Source organism: Panulirus ornatus, chromosome 50, assembly GCF_036320965.1.
Source record: "Panulirus ornatus isolate Po-2019 chromosome 50, ASM3632096v1, whole genome shotgun sequence".
NCBI lineage: Eukaryota > Metazoa > Arthropoda > Malacostraca > Decapoda > Palinuridae > Panulirus > Panulirus ornatus.
Genome location: NC_092273.1, coordinates 296,389 through 318,125, shown reverse-complemented (window position 1 = coordinate 318,125; position 21,737 = coordinate 296,389). Strand labels below are relative to the sequence as shown.

At 42.6% G+C, this 21,737-nt stretch overlaps 1 protein-coding gene across 1 annotated transcript in view; it reads left to right on the top strand.

Annotated features, from left to right (window-relative positions):
• The first annotated feature begins 13,875 nt into the window (after window positions 1-13,875).
• AP-2sigma (adaptor protein complex 2, sigma subunit) overlaps window positions 13,876-21,737 on the top strand; it is a 63,539-nt gene continuing 55,677 nt past the window's right edge. Inside the window, exon 1 of the mRNA XM_071691021.1 lies at window positions 13,876-13,995. Coding sequence (XP_071547122.1) covers window positions 13,993-13,995 — 3 coding nt within the window. The 5' untranslated portion in view covers window positions 13,876-13,992. The remainder of the gene's footprint in view (window positions 13,996-21,737) is intronic.

Here is a 21,737-nt window from a genome sequence, read left to right as displayed (position 1 = left end):
ACTCTGGCCGCTGCTACAATAACAACATGGACTCATCCTCTGGCCTCTACTACGTTAACAACATGGATTCATCCTCTGGCCTCTACTACAATAACAACGTGGACTCATCCTCTGGCGTCTACTACAATAACAACATGGACTCATCCTCTTTTTCCCCCCACATGGACTCATCCTCTGGCCTCTGCTACAATAACAACATGGACTCATCCTCTGGCCTCTGCAACAATAAAAACATGGATTCATCCTCTGGCCTCTACTACAATAACAACATGGACTCATCCTCTGGCCTCTGGTACAATAACAACATGGACTCATCCTCTGGCCTCTGGTACAATGACAACATGGACTATTCCTCTGGCCTCTACTACAATAAGAACATGGACTTATCCTCTGGCCTCTGCTACGATAACAACATGGACTCATCCTCTGGCCTCTGCTACAATAACAACATGGACTCATCCTCTGGCCTCTTCTACGTTAACAACATGGATTCATCCTCTGGCCTCTACTACAATAACAACGTGGACTCATCCTCTGGCGTCTACTACAATAACAACATGGACTCATCCTCTGGCCTCTACTACAATAACAACATGGACTCATCCTCTGGCCTCTGCTACAATAACAACATGGACTCATCCTCTGGCCTCTGCAACAATAAAAACATGGACTCATCCTCTGGCCTCTACTACAATAACAACATGGACTCATCCTCTGGCCTCTGGTACAATAACAACATGGACTCATTCTCTGGCCTCTGGTACAATGACAACATAGACTCATCCTCTGGCCTCTGCTGCAATAACAACATGGACTCATCCTCTGGCCTCTAGTACGATAACAACAGGGACTCATCCTCTGGCCTCTACTACAATATTAACATGGACTCATCCTCTGGCCTCTGCCACAATAACAACATGGACTTATCCTCTGGCCTCTGCTACAATAACAACATGGACTCATCCTCTGGCCTCTGCTACAATAACAACATGGACTTATCCTCTGGCCTCTGCTACAATAACAACATGGACTCATCCTCTGGCCTCCGCTACAATAACAACATGGACTCATCCTCTGGCCTCTGCTACAATAACACCATAGACTCATCCTCTGACCTCTGCTGCAATAACAACATGGACTCATCCTCTGGCCTCTACTACAATAACAACATGGACTCATCCTCTGGCCTCTACTACAATAACAACATGGACTCATCCCCTGGCCTCTACTACAATAACAACATGGACTCATCCTCTTGCCTCTACTACAATAACAACATGGACTCATCCTCTGGCCTCTACTACAATAACAACATGGACTCATCCCCTGGCCTCTGCGACAATAACAAAATGGACCCATCCTTTGGCCTCTGCGACAATAACAACATGGACTCATCCTCTGGACTCTGCTACAATAACAACATGGACTATCCTCTGGCCTCTGCTACAATAACAACATGGACTCATCCTCTGGACTCTAGTACAATAACAACATGGACTCATTCTCTGGCCTCTAGTACAATAACACCATAGACTCATCCTCTGGCCTCTGCTACAATAACAACATGGACTCATCCTCTGAACTCTAGTACAATAACAACATGGACCCATCCTCTGGCCTCTACTATGATAACAACATGGACTCATACTCTGGCCTCTACTACAATAACAACATGGACTCATCCTCTGGCCTCTACTATGATAATAACATGGACTTATCCTCTGGCCTCTGCTACAATAACAACATGGACTCATCCTCTGGCCTCTACTACAATAACAACATGGACTCATACTCTGGCCTCTACTATGATAACAACATGGACTCATCCTCTGGCCTCTGGTACAATAACAACATGGACTCATCCTCTGGCCTCTACTATGATAACAACATGGACTCATCCTCTGGCCTCTACTACAATAACAACATGGACTCATCCTCTGGCCTCTACTACAATAACAACATGGACTCATCCTCTGGCCTCTCCTACAATAACAACATGGACTCATACTCTGGCCTCTACTATAATAACAACATGGACTCATCCTCTGGCCTCTCCTACAATAACAACATGGACTCATCCTCTGGCCTCTGCTACAATAACAACATGGACTCATCCTCTGGCCTCTACTACAATAACAACATGGACTCATCCTCTGGCCTCTGCTACAATAACAACATGGACTTATCCTCTGGCCTCTACTACAATAACAACATGACTCATGCCTCTCTACAATAACAACATGGACCTCTCTGCCTCTACAATAACAACATGGACTCATCCTCTGGCCTCTACTACAACAACAAAATGGACTCATCCTCTGGCCTCTACTAAAATAGCAACATGGACTCATCCTCTGGCCTCTACTACATTAACAACATGGACTCATCCTCTGGCCTCTACTACATTAACATCATGGACTTTTCCTCTGGCCTCTACTACATTAACAACATGGACTCATCCTCTGACCTCTACTGCAATAACAACATGGACTCATCCTCTGGCCTCTACTATAATAACAACATGGACTCATCCTCTGGCCTCTACTATAATAACAACATGGACTCATCCTCTGGCCTCTACTATAATAACAACATGGACTCATCCTCTGGCCTCTGCTACAATAACAACATGGACCCATCCTCTGGCCTCTACTATAATAACAACATGGACTCATCCTCTGGCCTCTGCTACAATAACAACATGGACTCATCCTCTGGCATCTATTACATTAACAACATGGACTCATCCTCTGGCCTCTACTACAATAACAACATGGACTCATCCTCTGGCCCCTGCTACGTCAACAACGTGGAGTCATCCTCTGGCCTCTACTACAATAACAACATGGACTCATCCTCTGGCCTCTGCTACAATAACAACATGGACTCATCCTCTGGCCTCTACTATGATAACAACATGGACTCATCCTCTGGCCTCTACTACAATAACAACATGGACTCATCCTCTGGCCTCTGCTACGTCAACAACATGGACTCATCCTCTGGCCTCTACTATAATAACAACATGGACTCATCCTCTGGCCTCTACTACAATAACAACATGGACTCATCCTCTGGCATCTACTACAATAACAACATGGACTCATCCTCTGGCCTCTGCTACGTCAACAACATGGACTCATCCTCTGGCCTCTACTATAATAACAACATGGACTCATCCTCTGGCCTCTGCTACAATAACAACATGGACCCATCCTCTGGCCTCTACTATAATAACAACATGGACTCATCCTCTGGCCTCTGCTACAATAACAACATGGACTCATCCTCTGGCATCTATTACATTAACAACATGGACTCATCCTCTGGCCTCTACTACAATAACAACATGGACTCATCCTCTGGCCCCTGCTACGTCAACAACGTGGACTCATCCTCTGGCCTCTACTACAATAACAACATGGACTCATCCTCTGGCCTCTGCTACAATAACAACATGGACTCATCCTCTGGCCTCTACTATGATAACAACATGGACCCATCCTCTGGCCTCTACTACAATAACAACATGGACTCATCCTCTGGCCTCTGCTACGTCAACAACATGGACTCATCCTCTGGCCTCTACTATAATAACAACATGGACTCATCCTCTGGCCTCTACTACAATAACAACATGGACTCATCCTCTGGCATCTACTACAATAATAACATGGACTCATCCTCTGGCCTCTGCTACGTCAACAACATGGACTCATCCTCTGGCCTCTACTATAATAACAACATGGACTCATCCTCTGGCCTCTGCTACAATAACAGCATGGACTCATCCTCTGGCATCTACTACATTAACAACATGGACTCATCCTCTGGCCTCTACTTCAAACATAAGTCATTACTGATTCATCTTTTGTTCTACTCTTTTTTCCATTATTCTTTTTCATTTAGACATCAGTATTTACATAGGAAATGTAAATACTATAGTGAGTCATGGTCCAGGTCTATAGTGAGTCATAGGCCAGGTCTATAGTGAGTCATAGGCCAGTTCTATAGTGAGTCATAGGTCAAGTCTATAGCAAGAGTCATAGGCCAAATCTATAGATAGTCATGGGCCAAATCTATAGATAGTCACGGGCCAAGTCTATAGTGAGGTTCATAAGTCAGGTCTGTAGTGAGAGTCATAGACCAAGTCTATAGTGACAGTCATAGGTGAGGTCTATTTTGAGAGTCATGGGGTAGGTCTATTTTGAGAGTCATGGGCCGGGTCTATAGTGGGAGTCATAGGTCAGGTCTATAGTGAGAGTCATAGGCCAAGTCTACAGTGAGAGTCATGGTCTAAGTCTATTGTGAGTCATAGGTCAGGTATATAGTGAGAGTCATGGGCAAGTCCATAGTGAGTCATGGGATAAGTCTATACTAAGAGTCAAAGGTCATATCTATAGTGAGTCATGGGCCAAGTCTATAATGAGAGTCATAGGTCAGATCTATAGTGAGAGTCATGGGCCATGTCTATAGTGAGAGTTATAGGTCAGATCTATAGTGAGTCATAGGTCAGGTCTATAGTGAGTAATGGGCCAAGTCTATAATGAGTCATAGGTCAGGTCTGTAGTGAGTCCTGGGCTAGGCCTATAATGAGTCATGGGTCAGGTCTATAGAGCCATGGGTCAGGTCTATAGTGAGTCATGGGCCAGGTACATAGTAAGTCATGGGCCAGGTCTATAGTGAGAGTCATAGGTTAGGTCTATAGTGAGAGTAAGGTCCAGGTCTATAGCAAGTCATAGGCCAGGTCTATAGTGAGTCATGGGCCAGGTCAAAAGTGAGTCATGGGCCAGGTTTATAGTGAGAGTCATAGGTTAGGTCTGTAGTGAATCATGGGCTAGGTCTGTAGAAAGTCATAAGCCAGGTCTATAGTGAGTCATGGGCCAAGTCTACAGTAAGTCATGGGCCAGGTCTATAGTGAGAGTCATAAGTTAGGTCTGTAGTGTCATGGTCCAGGTCTATAGTAAGTCATGGGCCAGGTCTATAATGAGAGTCATGGGTCAGGTCTATAGTGAGAGTCTTGGGCCAGGTCTATAGTGAAGGTCATGGTCCAAGTGTATAGTGAAAGTCATGGGCCAGGTCTATAGTGAGTCATGGGCCAGGTCTATAGTAAGTCATGGTCCAGGTGTATAGTGAGAGTCATGGGTCAGGTCTATAGTGAAAGTCATGGGCCAGGTCTATAGTGAGGGTCATGGTCCAGGTGTATAGTGAAAGTCATGGGTCAGGTCTATAGTGAGTCATGGGTCAGGTGTATGGTGAGGGTCATGGTCCAGGACTATAGTGAGAGTCATGGGGCCAGGTCTATAGTGAAAGTCATGGTCCAGGACTATAGTGAGAGTCATGGGGCCAGGTCTATAGTGAAAGTCATGGGCCAGGTCTATAGTGAAAGTTATGGGCCAGGTCTATAGTGAGGGTCATGGTCCAGGTCTATAGTGAAAGTCATGGGCCAGGTCTATAGTGAGTCATGGGTCAGGTGTATGGTGAGGGTCATGGTCCAGGACTATAGTGAGAGTCATGGGGCCAGGTCTATAGTGAAAGTCATGGGCCAGGTCTATAGTGAAAGTTATGGGCCAGGTCTATAGTGAGGGTCATGGTCCAGGTGTATAGTGAAAGTCATGGGCCAGGTCTATAGTGAAAATCATGGGTCAGGTCTATGGTGAGGGTCATGGTCCAGGACTATAGTGAGAGTCATGGGGCCAGGTCTATAGTGAAAGTCATGGGCCAGGTCTATAGTGAAAGTCATGGGCCAGGTCTATAGTGAAAGTCATGGGTCAGGTCTATAGTGAGGGTCATGGTCCAGGTGTATAGTGAAAGTCATGGGCCAGGTCTATAGTGAAAGTCATGGGTCAGGTCTATGGTGGGGGTCATGGTCCAGATGTATGGTGAGAGTCATGGGCCAGGTCTATAGTGAAAGTCATGGGCAAGGTCTATAGTGAAAGTCATGGGCCAGGTCTATAGTGAGGGTCATGGTCCAGGTGTATAGTGAAAGTCGTGGGCCAGGTCTATAGTGAAAGTCATGGGCCAGGTCTATAGTGAGGGTCATGGTCCAGGTGTATAGTGAAAGTCATGGGCCAGGTCTATAGTGAAAGTCACGGGTCAGGTCTATGGTGGGGGTCATGGTCCAGGTGTATGGTGAGAGTCATGGGTCAGGTATATAGTGAGTCATGGGTCAGGTCTATGGTGAGGGTCATGGTCCAGGTGTATGGTGAGGGTCATGGGCCAGGTATATAGTGAGTCATGGGTCAGGTCTATGGTGAGGGTCATGGTCCAGGACTATAGTGAGAGTCATGGGGCCAGGTGTATAGTGAGAGTCATGATCCAGGTGTAGGGTGAGGGTCATGATCCAGGTGTATAGTGAGTCATGGGCCAGGTCTCCGTTCTATCATAAACAGCCTTATCACAATCCACTTGCACTGTTGTTCTAAAAATTCAGTTGTAAGTACCATTGATTAAGTGAGACTTTATCTCTAAGTGTCATTAATTAAGTGAGACCTTATCTCTAAGTATCATTAATTGAGACCTTATCTCTAAGTATCATTAATTAAGTGAGACCTTATCTCTAAGTATCATTAATCAAGTGAGACCTTATCTCTAAGTATCATTAATTAAGTGAGACCTTATCTCTAAGTATCATTAATCAAGTGAGACCTTATCTCTAAGTATCATTAATTGAGACCTTATCTCTAAGTATCATTAATTAAGTGAGACCTTATCTCTAAGTATCATTAATCAAATGAGACTTATCTCTAAGTATCATTAATCAAGTGAGACCTTATCTCTAAGTATCATTAATTAAGTGAGACCTTATCTCTAAGTGCCATTGATTAAGTGAGACCTTATCTCTAAGTATCATTAATTAAGTGAGAGCTTATCTCTAAGTATCATTAATCAAGTGAGACCTTATCTCTAAGTATCATTAATTAAGTGAGACCTTATCTCTAAGTATCATTAATCAAGTGAGACCTTATCTCTAAGTATTATTAATTGAGACCTTATCTCTAAGTATCATTAATTAAGTGAGACCTTATCTCTAAATATCATTGATTGAGACATAATCTCTCAGTACCATTAATAAAGTGAGATCTTATCTCTAAGTATCATTAATTAAGACCTTATTTTTGAGTATCATTAATTGAGACCTTATCTTTAAGTATCATTAATTAAGTGAGACCTTATCTCTAAGTATCATTGATTGAGACCTTATTTTTGAGTATCATTAATTGAGACCTTATCTTTAAGTATCATTAATTAAGTGAGACCTTATCTCTAAGTACCATTAATTAGGTGAGACCTTATCTCTAAGTATCATTAATTAAGTGAGACCTTATCTCTAAGTATCATTAATCAAGTGAGACCTTATCTCTAAGTATCATTAATTAAGTGAGACCTTATCTCTAAGTATCATTAATCAAGTGAGACCTTATCTCTAAGTATCATTAATTGAGACCTTATCTCTAAGTATCATTAATTAAGTGAGACCTTATCTCTAAGTATCATTAATCAAGTGAGACCTTATCTCTAAGTATCATTAATTAAGTGAGACCTTATCTCTAAGTATCATTAATTAAGTGAGACCTTATCTCTAAATATCATTGATTGGGATATAATCTCTCAGTACCATTAATAAAGTGAGATCTTATCTCTAAGTATCATTAATTAAGACCTTATTTTTGAGAATCATTAATTGAGACCTTATCTTTAAGTATCATTAATTAAGTGAGACCTTATCTCTAAGTAACATTAATTGAGACCTTATTTTTGAGTATCATTTATTGAGACCTTATCTTTAAGTATCATTAATTAAGTGAGACCTTATCTCTAAGTATCATTAATTAAGTGAGACCTTATCTCTAAGTATCATTAATTGAGACCTTATTTTTGAGTATCATTAATTGAGACCTTATCTTTAAGTATCATTAATTAAGTGAGACCTTATCTCTAAGTATCATTAATTGAGACCTTATTTTTGAGTATCATTAATTGAGACCTTATCTTTAAGTATCATTGACTGAGACCTTATCTTTAAGTATCATTAATTGAGACCTTATCTCTAAGTATCATTAATTAAGTGAGACCTTATCTCTAAGTATCATTGACTGAGACCTTATCTTTAAGTATCATTAATTAAGTGAGACCTTATCTCTAAGTATCATTAATTGAGACCTTATCTCTAAATATCATTGATTGAGATCTTATCTCTCAGTACCATTAATAAAGTGAGATCTTATCTCTAAGTATCATTAATTGAGACCTTATTTTTGAGTATCATTAATTGAGACCTTATCTTTAAGTATCATTAATTGAGACCTCATCTCTAAGTATCATTGATTGAGACCTTATCTCTAAATATCATTGATTGAGACCTTATCTCTAAGTATCATTGATTGAGACCTTATCTCTAAATATCATTGATTGAGATCTTATCTCTAAGTATCATTAATTAAGTGAGATCTTATCTCTAAGTATCATTAAGTGAGACCTTATCTTTAAGTATCATTAATTAAGTGAGATCCTATCTCTAAGTATCATCAATTAAGTGAGATCTTATCTCTAAGTATCATTAATTAAGTGAGATCTTATCTTTAAGTATCATTAATTGAGTGAAATCTTATCTCTAAGTATCATCAATTAAGTGAGACCTTATCTTTAGATATCATTAATTAAGTGAGACCTTATCTCTAAGTATCATTAATTGTGACCTTATCTTTAAGTATCATAAATTGAGACCTTATCTCTAAGTATCATTAAATAAGTGAGACCTTGTCTTTAAGTATCATCAATTAAGTGAGACCCTACCTTTAAGTATGATTAATTGAGATCATCCTGGAGTTGGTAACTAGCAGTAACTCCTGCACATACATTGTTCATCCTGGAGTTTATAACTAGCAGTAACTCCTGCATATACGTTGTTCATCCTGGAGATGGTAACTAGCAATAACTCCTGCACATACGTTGATCATTCTGGAGTTGGTAACTAGCAGTAACTCCTGCACATGCGTTGATCATCCTGGAGATGGTAACTAGCAGTAACTCCTGCACATACGTTGATCATCCAGGAGATGGTAACTAGCAATAACTCCTGCACATACGTTGATCATCCTGGAGATGGTAACTGGCAGTAATCCTGCACATACGCTGATCATCCTGGAGATGGTAACTAGCAGTAACTCCTGCACATACGTTGATCATCCTGGAGATGGTAACTAGCAGTAACTCCTGCACATACGCTGATCATCCTGGAGATGGTAACTGGCAGTAACTCCTGCACATACGTTGATCATCCTGGAGATGGTAACTAGCAGTAATTCCTGCACATACGTTGATCATCCTGGAGATGGTAACTAGCTGTAACTCCTGCGCATACGTTGATCATCCTGGAGATGGTAACTTTCAGTAACGCCTGCACATACGTTGATCATCCTGGAGTTGGTAACTAACAGTAACTCTTGCACATACGTTGTTCATCCTGGAGTTGGTAACTAAGTAACTCTTGCACATACGTTGATCATCCTGGAGATGGTAACTAGCAATAACTCCTGCGCATACGTTGATCATCCTGGAGATGGTAAATAGCAGTAACTCCTGCACATACGATGTTCATCCTGGAGATGGTAACTAACAGTAACTCCTGCGCATACGTTGATCATCCTGGAGATGGTAACTTTCAGTAACTCCTGCACATACGTTGATCATCCTGGAGTTGGTAACTAACAGTAACTCTTGCACATACGTTGTTCATCCTGGAGTTGGTAACTAAGTAACTCTTGCACATACGTTGATCATCCTGGAGATGGTAACTAACAGTAACTCCTGCGCATACGTTGATCATCCTGGAGATGGTAACTAGCAATAACTCCTGCGCATACGCTGATCATCCTGGAGATGGTAACTAGCAATAACTCCTGCACATACGTTGATCATCCTGGAGATGGTAAATAGCAGTAACTCCAGCACATACGATGTTCATCCTGGAGATGGTAACTAGCAGTAACTCCTGCACATACGTTGATCGTCCAGGAGATGGTAACCAGCAGTAACTCCTGCACATGCTTGGTTCACCATGGAGATGGTAACTAGCAGTAACTCCAGCACATACGCTGATCATCCTGGAGATGGTAACTAGCAGTAACTCCAGCACATACGTTGATCATCCTGGAGATGGTAACTAGCAGTAACTTCAGCACACACGTTGTTCATCATGAAGATGGTAACTAGCAGTAACTCCAACACATACGTTGTTCACCCTGGAGATGATAAACTAGCAGTAACTAATGCACATACGCTGATCATCAAGGAGATGGTAACTGGCAGTAACTCCTGCACATACGCTGATCATCCTGGAGATGGTAACTAGCAATAACTCCTGCACATACGGTGATCATCCTGGAGATGGTAACTAGCAGTAACTCCTGCACATACGTTGATCATCCTGGAGATGGTAACTAGCAGTAACTCCTGCACATACGTTGATCATCCTGGAGATGGTAACTAGAAGTAAGTCCTGCACATACGTTGATCATCCTGGAGATGGTAACTAGCAGTAACTCCTGCACATACGTTGTTCATCATGGAGACGGTAACTAGCAGTAACTCCTGCACATACGGTGATCATCCTGGAGATGGTAACTTGCAGTAACTCCTGCGCATACGTTAATCATCCTGGAGATGGTAACTAGCAGTAACTCCTACGCATATGTTGTTCATCCTTGAGTTGGTAACTAGCATTAACTCCTGCACATACGTTGATCATCCTGGAGTTGGTAACTAGCAGTAACTCCTGCACATATGTTGTTCATCCTGGAGATGGTAACTAGCTGTAACTCCTGCACACATGTTGATCATCCTGGAGATGGTAACTAGCAGTAACTCCTTCACTTACGTTGATCATCCTGGAGTTGGTAACTAACAGTAACTCCTGCACATACGTTGTTCATCCTGGAGATGGTAACTAGGTTAACTCCAGCACATACGCTGATCATCCTGGGGATGGTAACTAGCAGTAACTCCTGCACATACGTTGATCATCCTGGAGATGGTAACTAGCAGTAACTCCTGCACATACGTTGATCATCCTGGAGATGGTAACTAGCAGTAACTCCTGCACATACGCTGATCATCCTGGAGATGGTAACTAGCAGTAACTCCTGCATATACGTTGATCATCCTGGACATGGTAACTAGCAGTAACTCCTGCATATACGTTGGTCATCCTGGAGTTGCCTGGAGTTGGTAAGTAACAACTCCTGCATATACGCTGATCATCCTGGAGATAGTAACTAGCAGTAACTCCTGCACATACGTTGATCATCCTGGAGTTGGTAACTAGCAGTAACTCTTGCACATACGTTGATCATCCTGGAGATGGTAACTGGCAGTAACTCCTGCACATACGCTGATCATCCTGGATATGGTAACTAGCAGTAACTCCTGCACATACGTTGATCATCCTGGAGATGGTAACTAGCAGTAACTCCTGCACATATGTTGATCATCCTGGAGATGGTAACTAGCAGTAACTCCTGCACATACGTTGATCATCCTGGAGATGGTAACTGGCAGTAACTCCTGCACATACGCTGATCATCCTGGATATGGTAACTAGCAGTAACTCCTGCACATACGTTGATCATCCTGGAGATGGTAACTAGCAGTAACTCCTGCACATATGTTGATCATCCTGGAGATGGTAACTAGCAGTAACTCCTGCACATACGTTGATCATCCTGGAGATGGTAACTAGCAGTAACTCCTGCACATACGTTGATCATCCTGGAGATGGTAACTAGCAGTAACTCCTGCACATACGTTGATCATCCTGGAGTTGGTAACTAGCAGTAACTCTTGCACATACGTTGATCATCCTGGAGATGGTAACTGGCAGTAACTCCTGCACATACGCTGATCATCCTGGAGATGGTAACTGGCAGTAACTCCTGCACATATGCTGATCATCCTGGAGATGGTAACTAGCAGTAACTCCTGCACATACGTTGATCATCCTGGAGATGGTAACTAGCAGTAACTCCTGCACATACGCTGATCATCCTGGAGATGGTAACTAGCAGTAACTCCTGCACATACGTTGATCATCCTGGAGATGGTAACTAGCAGTAACTCCTGCACATACGTTGATCATCCTGGAGATGGTAACTAGCAGTAACTCCTGCACATACGCTGATCATCCTGGAGATGGTAACTAGCAGTAACTCCTGCATATACGTTGATCATCCTGGACATGGTAACTAGCAGTAACTCCTGCATATACGTTGGTCATCCTGGAGTTGCCTGGAGTTGGTAAGTAACAACTCCTGCATATACGCTGATCATCCTGGAGATAGTAACTAGCAGTAACTCCTGCACATACGTTGATCATCCTGGAGATGGTAACTAGCAGTAACTCCTGCACATACGCTGATCATCCTGGAGATGGTAACTAGCAGTAACTCCTGCACATACGTTGATCATCCTGGAGATGGTAACTAGCAGTAACTCCTGCACATACGTTGATCATCCTGGAGATGGTAACTAGCAGTAACTCCTGCACATACGCTGATCATCCTGGAGATGGTAACTAGCAGTAACTCCTGCATATACGCTGATCATCCTGGAGATAGTAACTAGCAGTAACTCCTGCACATACGTTGATCATCCTGGAGTTGGTAACTAGCAGTAACTCTTGCACATACGTTGATCATCCTGGAGATGGTAACTGGCAGTAACTCCTGCACATACGCTGATCATCCTGGATATGGTAACTAGCAGTAACTCCTGCACATACGTTGATCATCCTGGAGATGGTAACTAGCAGTAACTCCTGCACATATGTTGATCATCCTGGAGATGGTAACTAGCAGTAACTCCAGCACATACGCTGATCATCCTGGATATGGTAACTAGCAGTAACTCCTGCACATACGCTGATCATCCTGGATATGGTAACTAGCAGTAACTCCTGCGCATACGTTGATCATCCTGGAGAAGGTAACTAGCAGTAACTCCTGCACATACGTTGATCATCCTGGAGATGGTAACTAGCAGTAACTCCTGCACATACGTTGATCATCCTGGAGAAGGTAACTAGCAGTAACTCCTGCACATACGTTGATCATCCTGGAGATGGTAACTAGCAGTAACTCCTGCACATACGTTGATCATCCTGGAGATGGTAACTAGCAATAACTCCTGCACTTACATGGTTCATCCTGGAGATGGTAACTAGCAGTAACTCCTGCACATACATGGTTCATCATGGAGATAGTAACTAACAGTAATTCATCCTGGAGGTTGTACTTGCAATATCCTATGTTAGACGCTAATCGTTTTGGAGGTAATAACTGAGCGTAACTCCTCTACGCACGTTAGTCTTCCTGTAATTAACAACTGGCAGTAATCACATTACATAATTTGTCTCTTCTGAAAGTTGTGAGTGGTAGTAACTCCTGTTTGGATGTTGTTAATGCTGCAGTTGGTAATGATCATTATCTCCTGTAAAGATGTTGTTTATCCTTGAGTTGGTAACGCCTGCTCAGACATTGTTCGTCCTGGAATCAGTAACGCAGTAACTCCTGTACGGTTGTCGTTCTTGCTGAAGTTGGTAACGGGCAGTAACTCCAGTAGGTATATTCTATATGGATATGGAAACTCCTGTACTGTCGTTGTTCTTCTTGGAGTTGGCATGTCGGTAACGCCTATCCGGATGTTGTTCATCCTGGAGTTGGTAACAAGGAGTAACTCCTTTACAGACGTTGTTCATCCTGGAGTTAGTAACTGAACGTTGTTCATCCTGGAGTTGGTAACTGAACGTTGTTCATCCTGAACAACATTGGTAACTGGCAGTAACTGCCTTTTATTCATCACTACGTTGGTAACTTACAGTAACTGGTAGAGAGAGAGAGAGAGAGAGAGAGAGAGAGAGACGGTGTTGTTCGTCCTGGGGATAGTCAAGTGGGCGGAGACCTTCACCAGACAGACCCAACACATCATCAGCCCACAATGGTTAGTGCTCTCTCTCTCTCTCTCTCTCTCTCCAGCGTTCATGAAGGGAAAATCAAGTTAAATCTACAAGTCTTGCACTTGTAAAGAAAGGCAAAGAATATAGTTAAGTGATACACAGATTCGGTCACCAGTCACGTCGGTATGGACTGGCGAGGGGGTGGGACGTCGGCCCATTGGGGCCCATGCTGACCTAGTGGAATACTGCTGATTTACTTGGTCAGTGCTAACCATGTAGGATACCTCTGACCTAACCTCCTCGCTCATGGGGACATAATTGACTCCGTTGAACATTGCTTACCCAGATGAACACTACCGACTCAGTAGAACAATGCAAAACTATAAGACAATGTTGACACACTCAGACATTGCAGACTAAGTTGACCTAACCTATTACGACACTGCTCATTATCTAAAACAATCCAAGCTCAGTGGAACACAACTTGCTAGGATACTGGTCATTTACTGGAACACTACAAACCCATTTGGTCACTGTTGATCCGGTAGAATACTACTGACCTGCTTGAACACTGCTTCTGAGCTAGCTTTGATCTATGCATACCTTATAGTAGCTGACATGGATGGGATGGGTATCTAAATACCTTAATCATGGTCATCTCATATGCAAAATGTATGCATATATATATATATATATATATATATATATATATATATATTTTTTTATTTTATTTTATTTTTGCTTTGTCGCTGTCTCCCGCGTTTGCAAGGTAGCGCAAAGAAACAGACTAAAGAAATGGCCCAACCCACCCCCATACACATGTATATACATACACGTCCACACACGCAAATATACATACCCATACATCTCAATGTACATATATATATATACACACACAGACACATACCTATATACACATGCACACAATTCACACTGCCTTTATTCATTCCCATCGCCACCTCGCCACACATGGAATAACATTCCCTCCCCCCTCATGTGTGCGAGGTAGCGCTAGGAAAAGACAACAAAGGCCCCATTCGTTCACACTAAGTCTCTAGCTGCCATGTAATAATGCCCGAAACCACAGCTCCCTCTCCACATCCAGGCCCCACAGAACTTTCCATGGTTTACCCCAGACGCTTCACATGCCCTGATTCAATCCATTGACAGCACGTCTACCCCGGTATACCACATTGATCCAATTCACTCTATTCCTTGCCCTCCTTTCACCCTCCTGCATGTTCAGGCCCCGATCACTCAAAACCTTTTTCACTCCATCTTTCCACCTCCAATTTGGTCTCCCACTTCTCCTCGTTCCCTCCACCTCTGAAACATATATCCTCTTGGTCAATCTTTCCTCACTCATTCTCTCCATGTGCCCAAACCATTTCAAAACACCCTCTTCTGCTCTCTCAACCACGCTCTTTTTATTTCCACACATCTCTCTTACCCTTACATTACTTACTCGATCAAACCACCTCACACCACATATTGTCCTCATATATCTCATTTCCAGCACATCCACCCTCCTGCGCACAACTCTATCCATAGCCCACACCTTGCAACCATACAACATTGTTGGAACCACTATTCCTTCAAACATAGCCATTTTTGCTTTCGCAGATAATGTTCTCGACTTCCACACATTCTTCAAGGCTTCCAGGATTTTTGCCCCCCCTCCCCCACCCTTTGATTCTCTTCCGCTTCCATGGTTCCATCCGCTGCCAGATCCACTCCCAGATATCTAAAACACTTTACTTCCTCCAGTTTTTCTCCATTCAAACTTACCTCCCAATTGACTTGACCCTCAACCCTACTGTACCTAATAACCTATATATATTTTTTTTTTTTTTGTCTCCCGCGTTTGCGAGGTAGCGCAAGGAAACAGACGAAAGAAATGGCCTAACACACCCCCATACACATGTGTATACATACGTCCACACATGCAAATATACATACCTACACAGCTTTCCATGGTTTACCCCAGACGCTTCACACGCCCTGATTCAACCCACTGACAGCACGTCAACCCCGGTATACCACATCGATCCAATTCACTCTATTCCTTGCCCTCCTTTCACCCTCCTGCATGTTCAGGCCCCGATCACACAAAATCTTTTTCACTCCATCTTTCTACCTCCAATTTGGTCTCCCACTTCTCCTCGTTCCCTCCACCTCCGAAACATATATCCTCTTGGTCAATCTTTCCTCACTCATTCTCTCCATGTGCTCAAACCATTTCAAAACACCCTCTTCTGCTCTCTCAACCACGCTCTTTTTATTTCCACACATCACTCTTACCCTTACGTTACTTACTCGATCAAACCACCTCACACCACACATTGTCCTCAAACATCTCATTTCCAGCACATCCATCCTCCTGCGCACAACTCTATCCATAGCCCACGCCTCGCAACCATACAACATTGTTGGAACCACTATTCCTTCAAACATACCCATTTTTGCTTTCCGAGATAATGTTCTCGACTTCCACACATTCTTCAAGGCCCCCAGAATTTTCGCCCCCTCCCCCACCCTATGATCCACTTCCGCTTCCATGGTTCCATCCGCTGCCAGATCCACTCCCAGATATCTAAAACACTTTACTTCCTCCAGTTTTTCTCCATTCAAACTCACCTCCCAATTGACTTGACCCTCAACCCTACTGTACCTAATAACCTATATATATATTTTTTTTTTTGTCTCCCGCGTTTGCGAGGTAGCGCAAGGAAACAGACGAAAGAAATGGCCCAACCCACCCCCATACACATGTATATACATACGTCCACACATGCAAATATACATACCTACACAGCTTTCCATGGTTTACCCCAGACGCTTCACATGCCCTGATTCAATCCACTGACAGCACGTCAACCCCGGTATACCACATCGATCCAGTTCACTCTATTCCTTGCCCTCCTTTCACCCTCCTGCATGTTCAGGCCCCGATCACACAAAATCTTTTTCACTCCATCTTTCCACCTCCAATTTGGTCTCCCACTTCTCCTCGTTCCCTCCACCTCCGACACATATATCCTCTTGGTCAATCTTTCCTCACTCATTCTCTCCATGTGCCCAAACCATTTCAAAACACCCTCTTCTGCTCTCTCAACCACACTCTTTTTATTTCCACACATCTCTCTTACCCTTACGTTACTTACTCGATCAAACCACCTCACACCACACATTGTCCTCAAACATCTCATTTCCAGCACATCCATCCTCCTGCGCACAACTCTATCCATAGCCCACGCCTCTCAACCATACAACATTGTTGGAACCACTATTCCTTCAAACACCCATTTTTGCTTTCCAAGATAATGTTCTCGACTTCCACACATTCTTCAAGGCTCCCAGAATTTTCGCCCCCCTCCCCCACCCTATGATTCACTTCCGCTTCCATGGTTCCATCTACTGCCAAATCCACTCTCAGATATCTAAAACACTTTACTTCCTCCAGTTTTTCTCCATTCAAACTTACCTCCCAATTGACTTGACCCTCAACCCTACTGTACCTAATAACCTTGCTCTTATTCACATTTACTCTCAACTTTCTTCTTTCACACACTTTACCAAACTCAGTCACCAGCTTCTGAAGTTTCTCACATGAATCAGCCACCAGCACTGTATCATCAGCGAACAACAACTGACTCACTTCCCAAGCTCTCTCATCCACAACAGACTTCATTCTTGCCCCTCTTTCCAAAACTCTTGCATTCACCTCCCTAACAACCCCATCCATATACAAATTAATTTGTTTAATGTGTTTATATATATATATATATATATATATATATATATATATATATATATATATATATATATATATATATATTTTTTTTTATTTCATACTATTTGCCATTTCCCGCGTTAGCGAGGTAGCGTTAAGAACAGAGAACTGGGCCTTAGAGGGAATATCCTCACCTGACCCCCTTCTCTGTTCCTTCTTTTGGAAAATTAAAAAAAAAAAAAAAAAAACAAGAAAGGGGAGGATTTCCAGCCACCCGCTCCCTCCCCTTTTAGTCGCCTTCTACGACACGCAGGGAATACGTGGGAAGTATTCTTTCTCCCCTATCCCCAGGGATAGTGTATATATATATATATATATATATATATATATATATATATATATATATACATATACATATATATATATATATATATATATATATATATATATATTATTATTTTTATTTATTATACTTTGTCGCTGTCTCCCGCGTTTGCGAGGTAGCGCAAGGAAACAGACGAAAGAAATGGCCCAACCCCCCCCCATACACATGTATATACATACGTCCACACACGCAAATATACATACCAACACAGCTTTCCATGGTGTACCCCAGACGCTTCACATGCCCCGATTCAATCCACTGACAGCACGTCAACCCCGGTATACCACATCGCTCCAATTCACTCTATTCCTTGCCCTCCTTTCACCCTCCTGGATGTTCAGGCCCCGATCACACAAAATCCTTTTCACTCCATCCTTCCACCTCCAATTTGGTCTCCCTCTTCTCCTTGTTCCCTCCACCTCCGACACATATATCTTCTTGGTCAATCTCTCCTCACTCATCCTCTCCATGTGCCCAAACCACTTCAAAACACCCTCTTCTGCTCTCTCAACCACGCTCTTTTTATTACCACACATCTATCTTACCCTTACGTTACTCACTCGATCAAACCACCTCACACCACACATTGTCCTCAAACATCTCATTTCCAGCACATCCATCCTCCTGAGCACAACTCTATCCATAGCCCACGCCTCGCAACCATACAACATTGTTGGAACCACTATTCCTTCAAACATACCCATTTTTGCTTTCCGAGATAATGTTCTCGACTTCCACACATTCTTCAAGGCCCCCAGGATTTTCGCCCCCTCCCCCACCCTATATATATATATATATATATATATATATATATATATATATATATATATATATATACTTATATACACACATATATACATATATACGTATATACATATATATATATATATATATATATATATATATATATATATATATATATATATATATATATATATATGTATATATACACATATACACATACACACATATATATATATATATATATATATATATATATATATATATATATATATATATATATATATATATATTTTTTTTTTTGCTTTGTCGCTGTCTCCCGCGTTTGCGAGGTAGCGCAAGGAAACAGACGAAAGAAATGGCCTAACACACCCCCATACACATGTGTATACATACGTCCACACACGCAAATATACATACCTACACAGCTTTCCATGGTTTACCCCAGACGCTTCACACGCCCTGATTCAACCCACTGACAGCACGTCAACCCCGGTATACCACATCGATCCAATTCACTCTATTCCTTGCCCTCCTTTCACCCTCCTGCATGTTCAGGCCCCGATCACACAAAATCTTTTTCACTCCATCTTTCTACCTCCAATTTGGTCTCCCACTTCTCCTCGTTCCCTCCACCTCCGAAACATATATCCTCTTGGTCAATCTTTCCTCACTCATTCTCTCCATGTGCTCAAACCATTTCAAAACACCCTCTTCTGCTCTCTCAACCACGCTCTTTTTATTTCCACACATCACTCTTACCCTTACGTTACTTACTCGATCAAACCACCTCACACCACACATTGTCCTCAAACATCTCATTTCCAGCACATCCATCCTCCTGCGCACAACTCTATCCATAGCCCACGCCTCGCAACCATACAACATTGTTGGAACCACTATTCCTTCAAACATACCCATTTTTGCTTTCCGAGATAATGTTCTCGACTTCCACACATTCTTCAAGGCCCCCAGAATTTTCGCCCCCTCCCCCACCCTATGATCCACTTCCGCTTCCATGGTTCCATCCGCTGCCAGATCCACTCCCAGATATCTAAAACACTTTACTTCCTCCAGTTTTTCTCCATTCAAACTCACCTCCCAATTGACTTGACCCTCAACCCTACTGTACCTAATAACCTATATATATTTTTTTTTTTTTGTCTCCCGCGTTTGCGAGGTAGCGCAAGGAAACAGACGAAAGAAATGGCCCAACCCACCCCCATACACATGTATATACATACGTCCACACATGCAAATATACATACCTACACAGCTTTCCATGGTTTACCCCAGACGCTTCACATGCCCTGATTCAATCCACTGACAGCACGTCAACCCCGGTATACCACATCGATCCAGTTCACTCTATTCCTTGCCCTCCTTTCACCCTCCTGCATGTTCAGGCCCCGATCACACAAAATCTTTTTCACTCCATCTTTCCACCTCCAATTTGGTCTCCCACTTCTCCTCGTTCCCTCCACCTCCGACACATATATCCTCTTGGTCAATCTTTCCTCACTCATTCTCTCCATGTGCCCAAACCATTTCAAAACACCCTCTTCTGCTCTCTCAACCACACTCTTTTTATTTCCACACATCTCTCTTACCCTTACGTTACTTACTCGATCAAACCACCTCACACCACACATTGTCCTCAAACATCTCATTTCCAGCACATCCATCCTCCTGCGCACAACTCTATCCATAGCCCACGCCTCTCAACCATACAACATTGTTGGAACCACTATTCCTTCAAACACCCATTTTTGCTTTCCAAGATAATGTTCTCGACTTCCACACATTCTTCAAGGCTCCCAGAATTTTCGCCCCCCTCCCCCACCCTATGATTCACTTCCGCTTCCATGGTTCCATCTACTGCCAAATCCACTCTCAGATATCTAAAACACTTTACTTCCTCCAGTTTTTCTCCATTCAAACTTACCTCCCAATTGACTTGACCCTCAACCCTACTGTACCTAATAACCTTGCTCTTATTCACATTTACTCTCAACTTTCTTCTTTCACACACTTTACCAAACTCAGTCACCAGCTTCTGAAGTTTCTCACATGAATCAGCCACCAGCACTGTATCATCAGCGAACAACAACTGACTCACTTCCCAAGCTCTCTCATCCACAACAGACTTCATTCTTGCCCCTCTTTCCAAAACTCTTGCATTCACCTCCCTAACAACCCCATCCATATACAAATTAATTTGTTTAATGTGTTTATATATATATATATATATATATATATATATATATATATATACAGAATGGAAAAAGGTGAGAACAATGGAAGTAAGGGGAGTGGGGGAGGAATGGGATGTATTTAGGGAATCAGTGATGGATTGCGCAAAAGATGCTTGTGGCATGAGAAGAGTGGGAGGTGGGCTGTTTAGAAAGGGTAGTGAGTGGTGGGATGAAGAAGTAAGAGTATTAGTGAAAGAGAAGAGAGAGGCATTTGGACGATTTTTGCAGGGAAAAAATGCAATTGAGTGGGAGAAGTATAAAAGAAAGAGACAGGAGGTCAAGAGAAAGGTGCAAGAGGTGAAAAAAAGGGCAAATGAGAGTTGGGGTGAGAGACTATCAGTAAATTTTAGGGAGAATAAAAAGATGTTCTGGAAGGAGGTAAATAGGGTGCGTAAGACAAGGGAGCAAATGGGAACTTCAGTGAAGGGCGTAAATGGGGAGGTGATAACAAGTAGTGGTGATGTGAGAAGGAGATGGAATGAGTATTTTGAAGGTTTGTTGAATGTGTCTGATGACAGAGTGGCAGATATAGGGTGTTTTGGACGAGGTGGTGTGCAAAGTGAGAGGGTTAGGGAAAATGATTTGGTAAACAGAGAAGAGGTAGTAAAAGCTTTGCGGAAGATGAAAGCCGGCAAGGCAGCAGGTTTGGATGGTATTGCAGTGGAATTTATT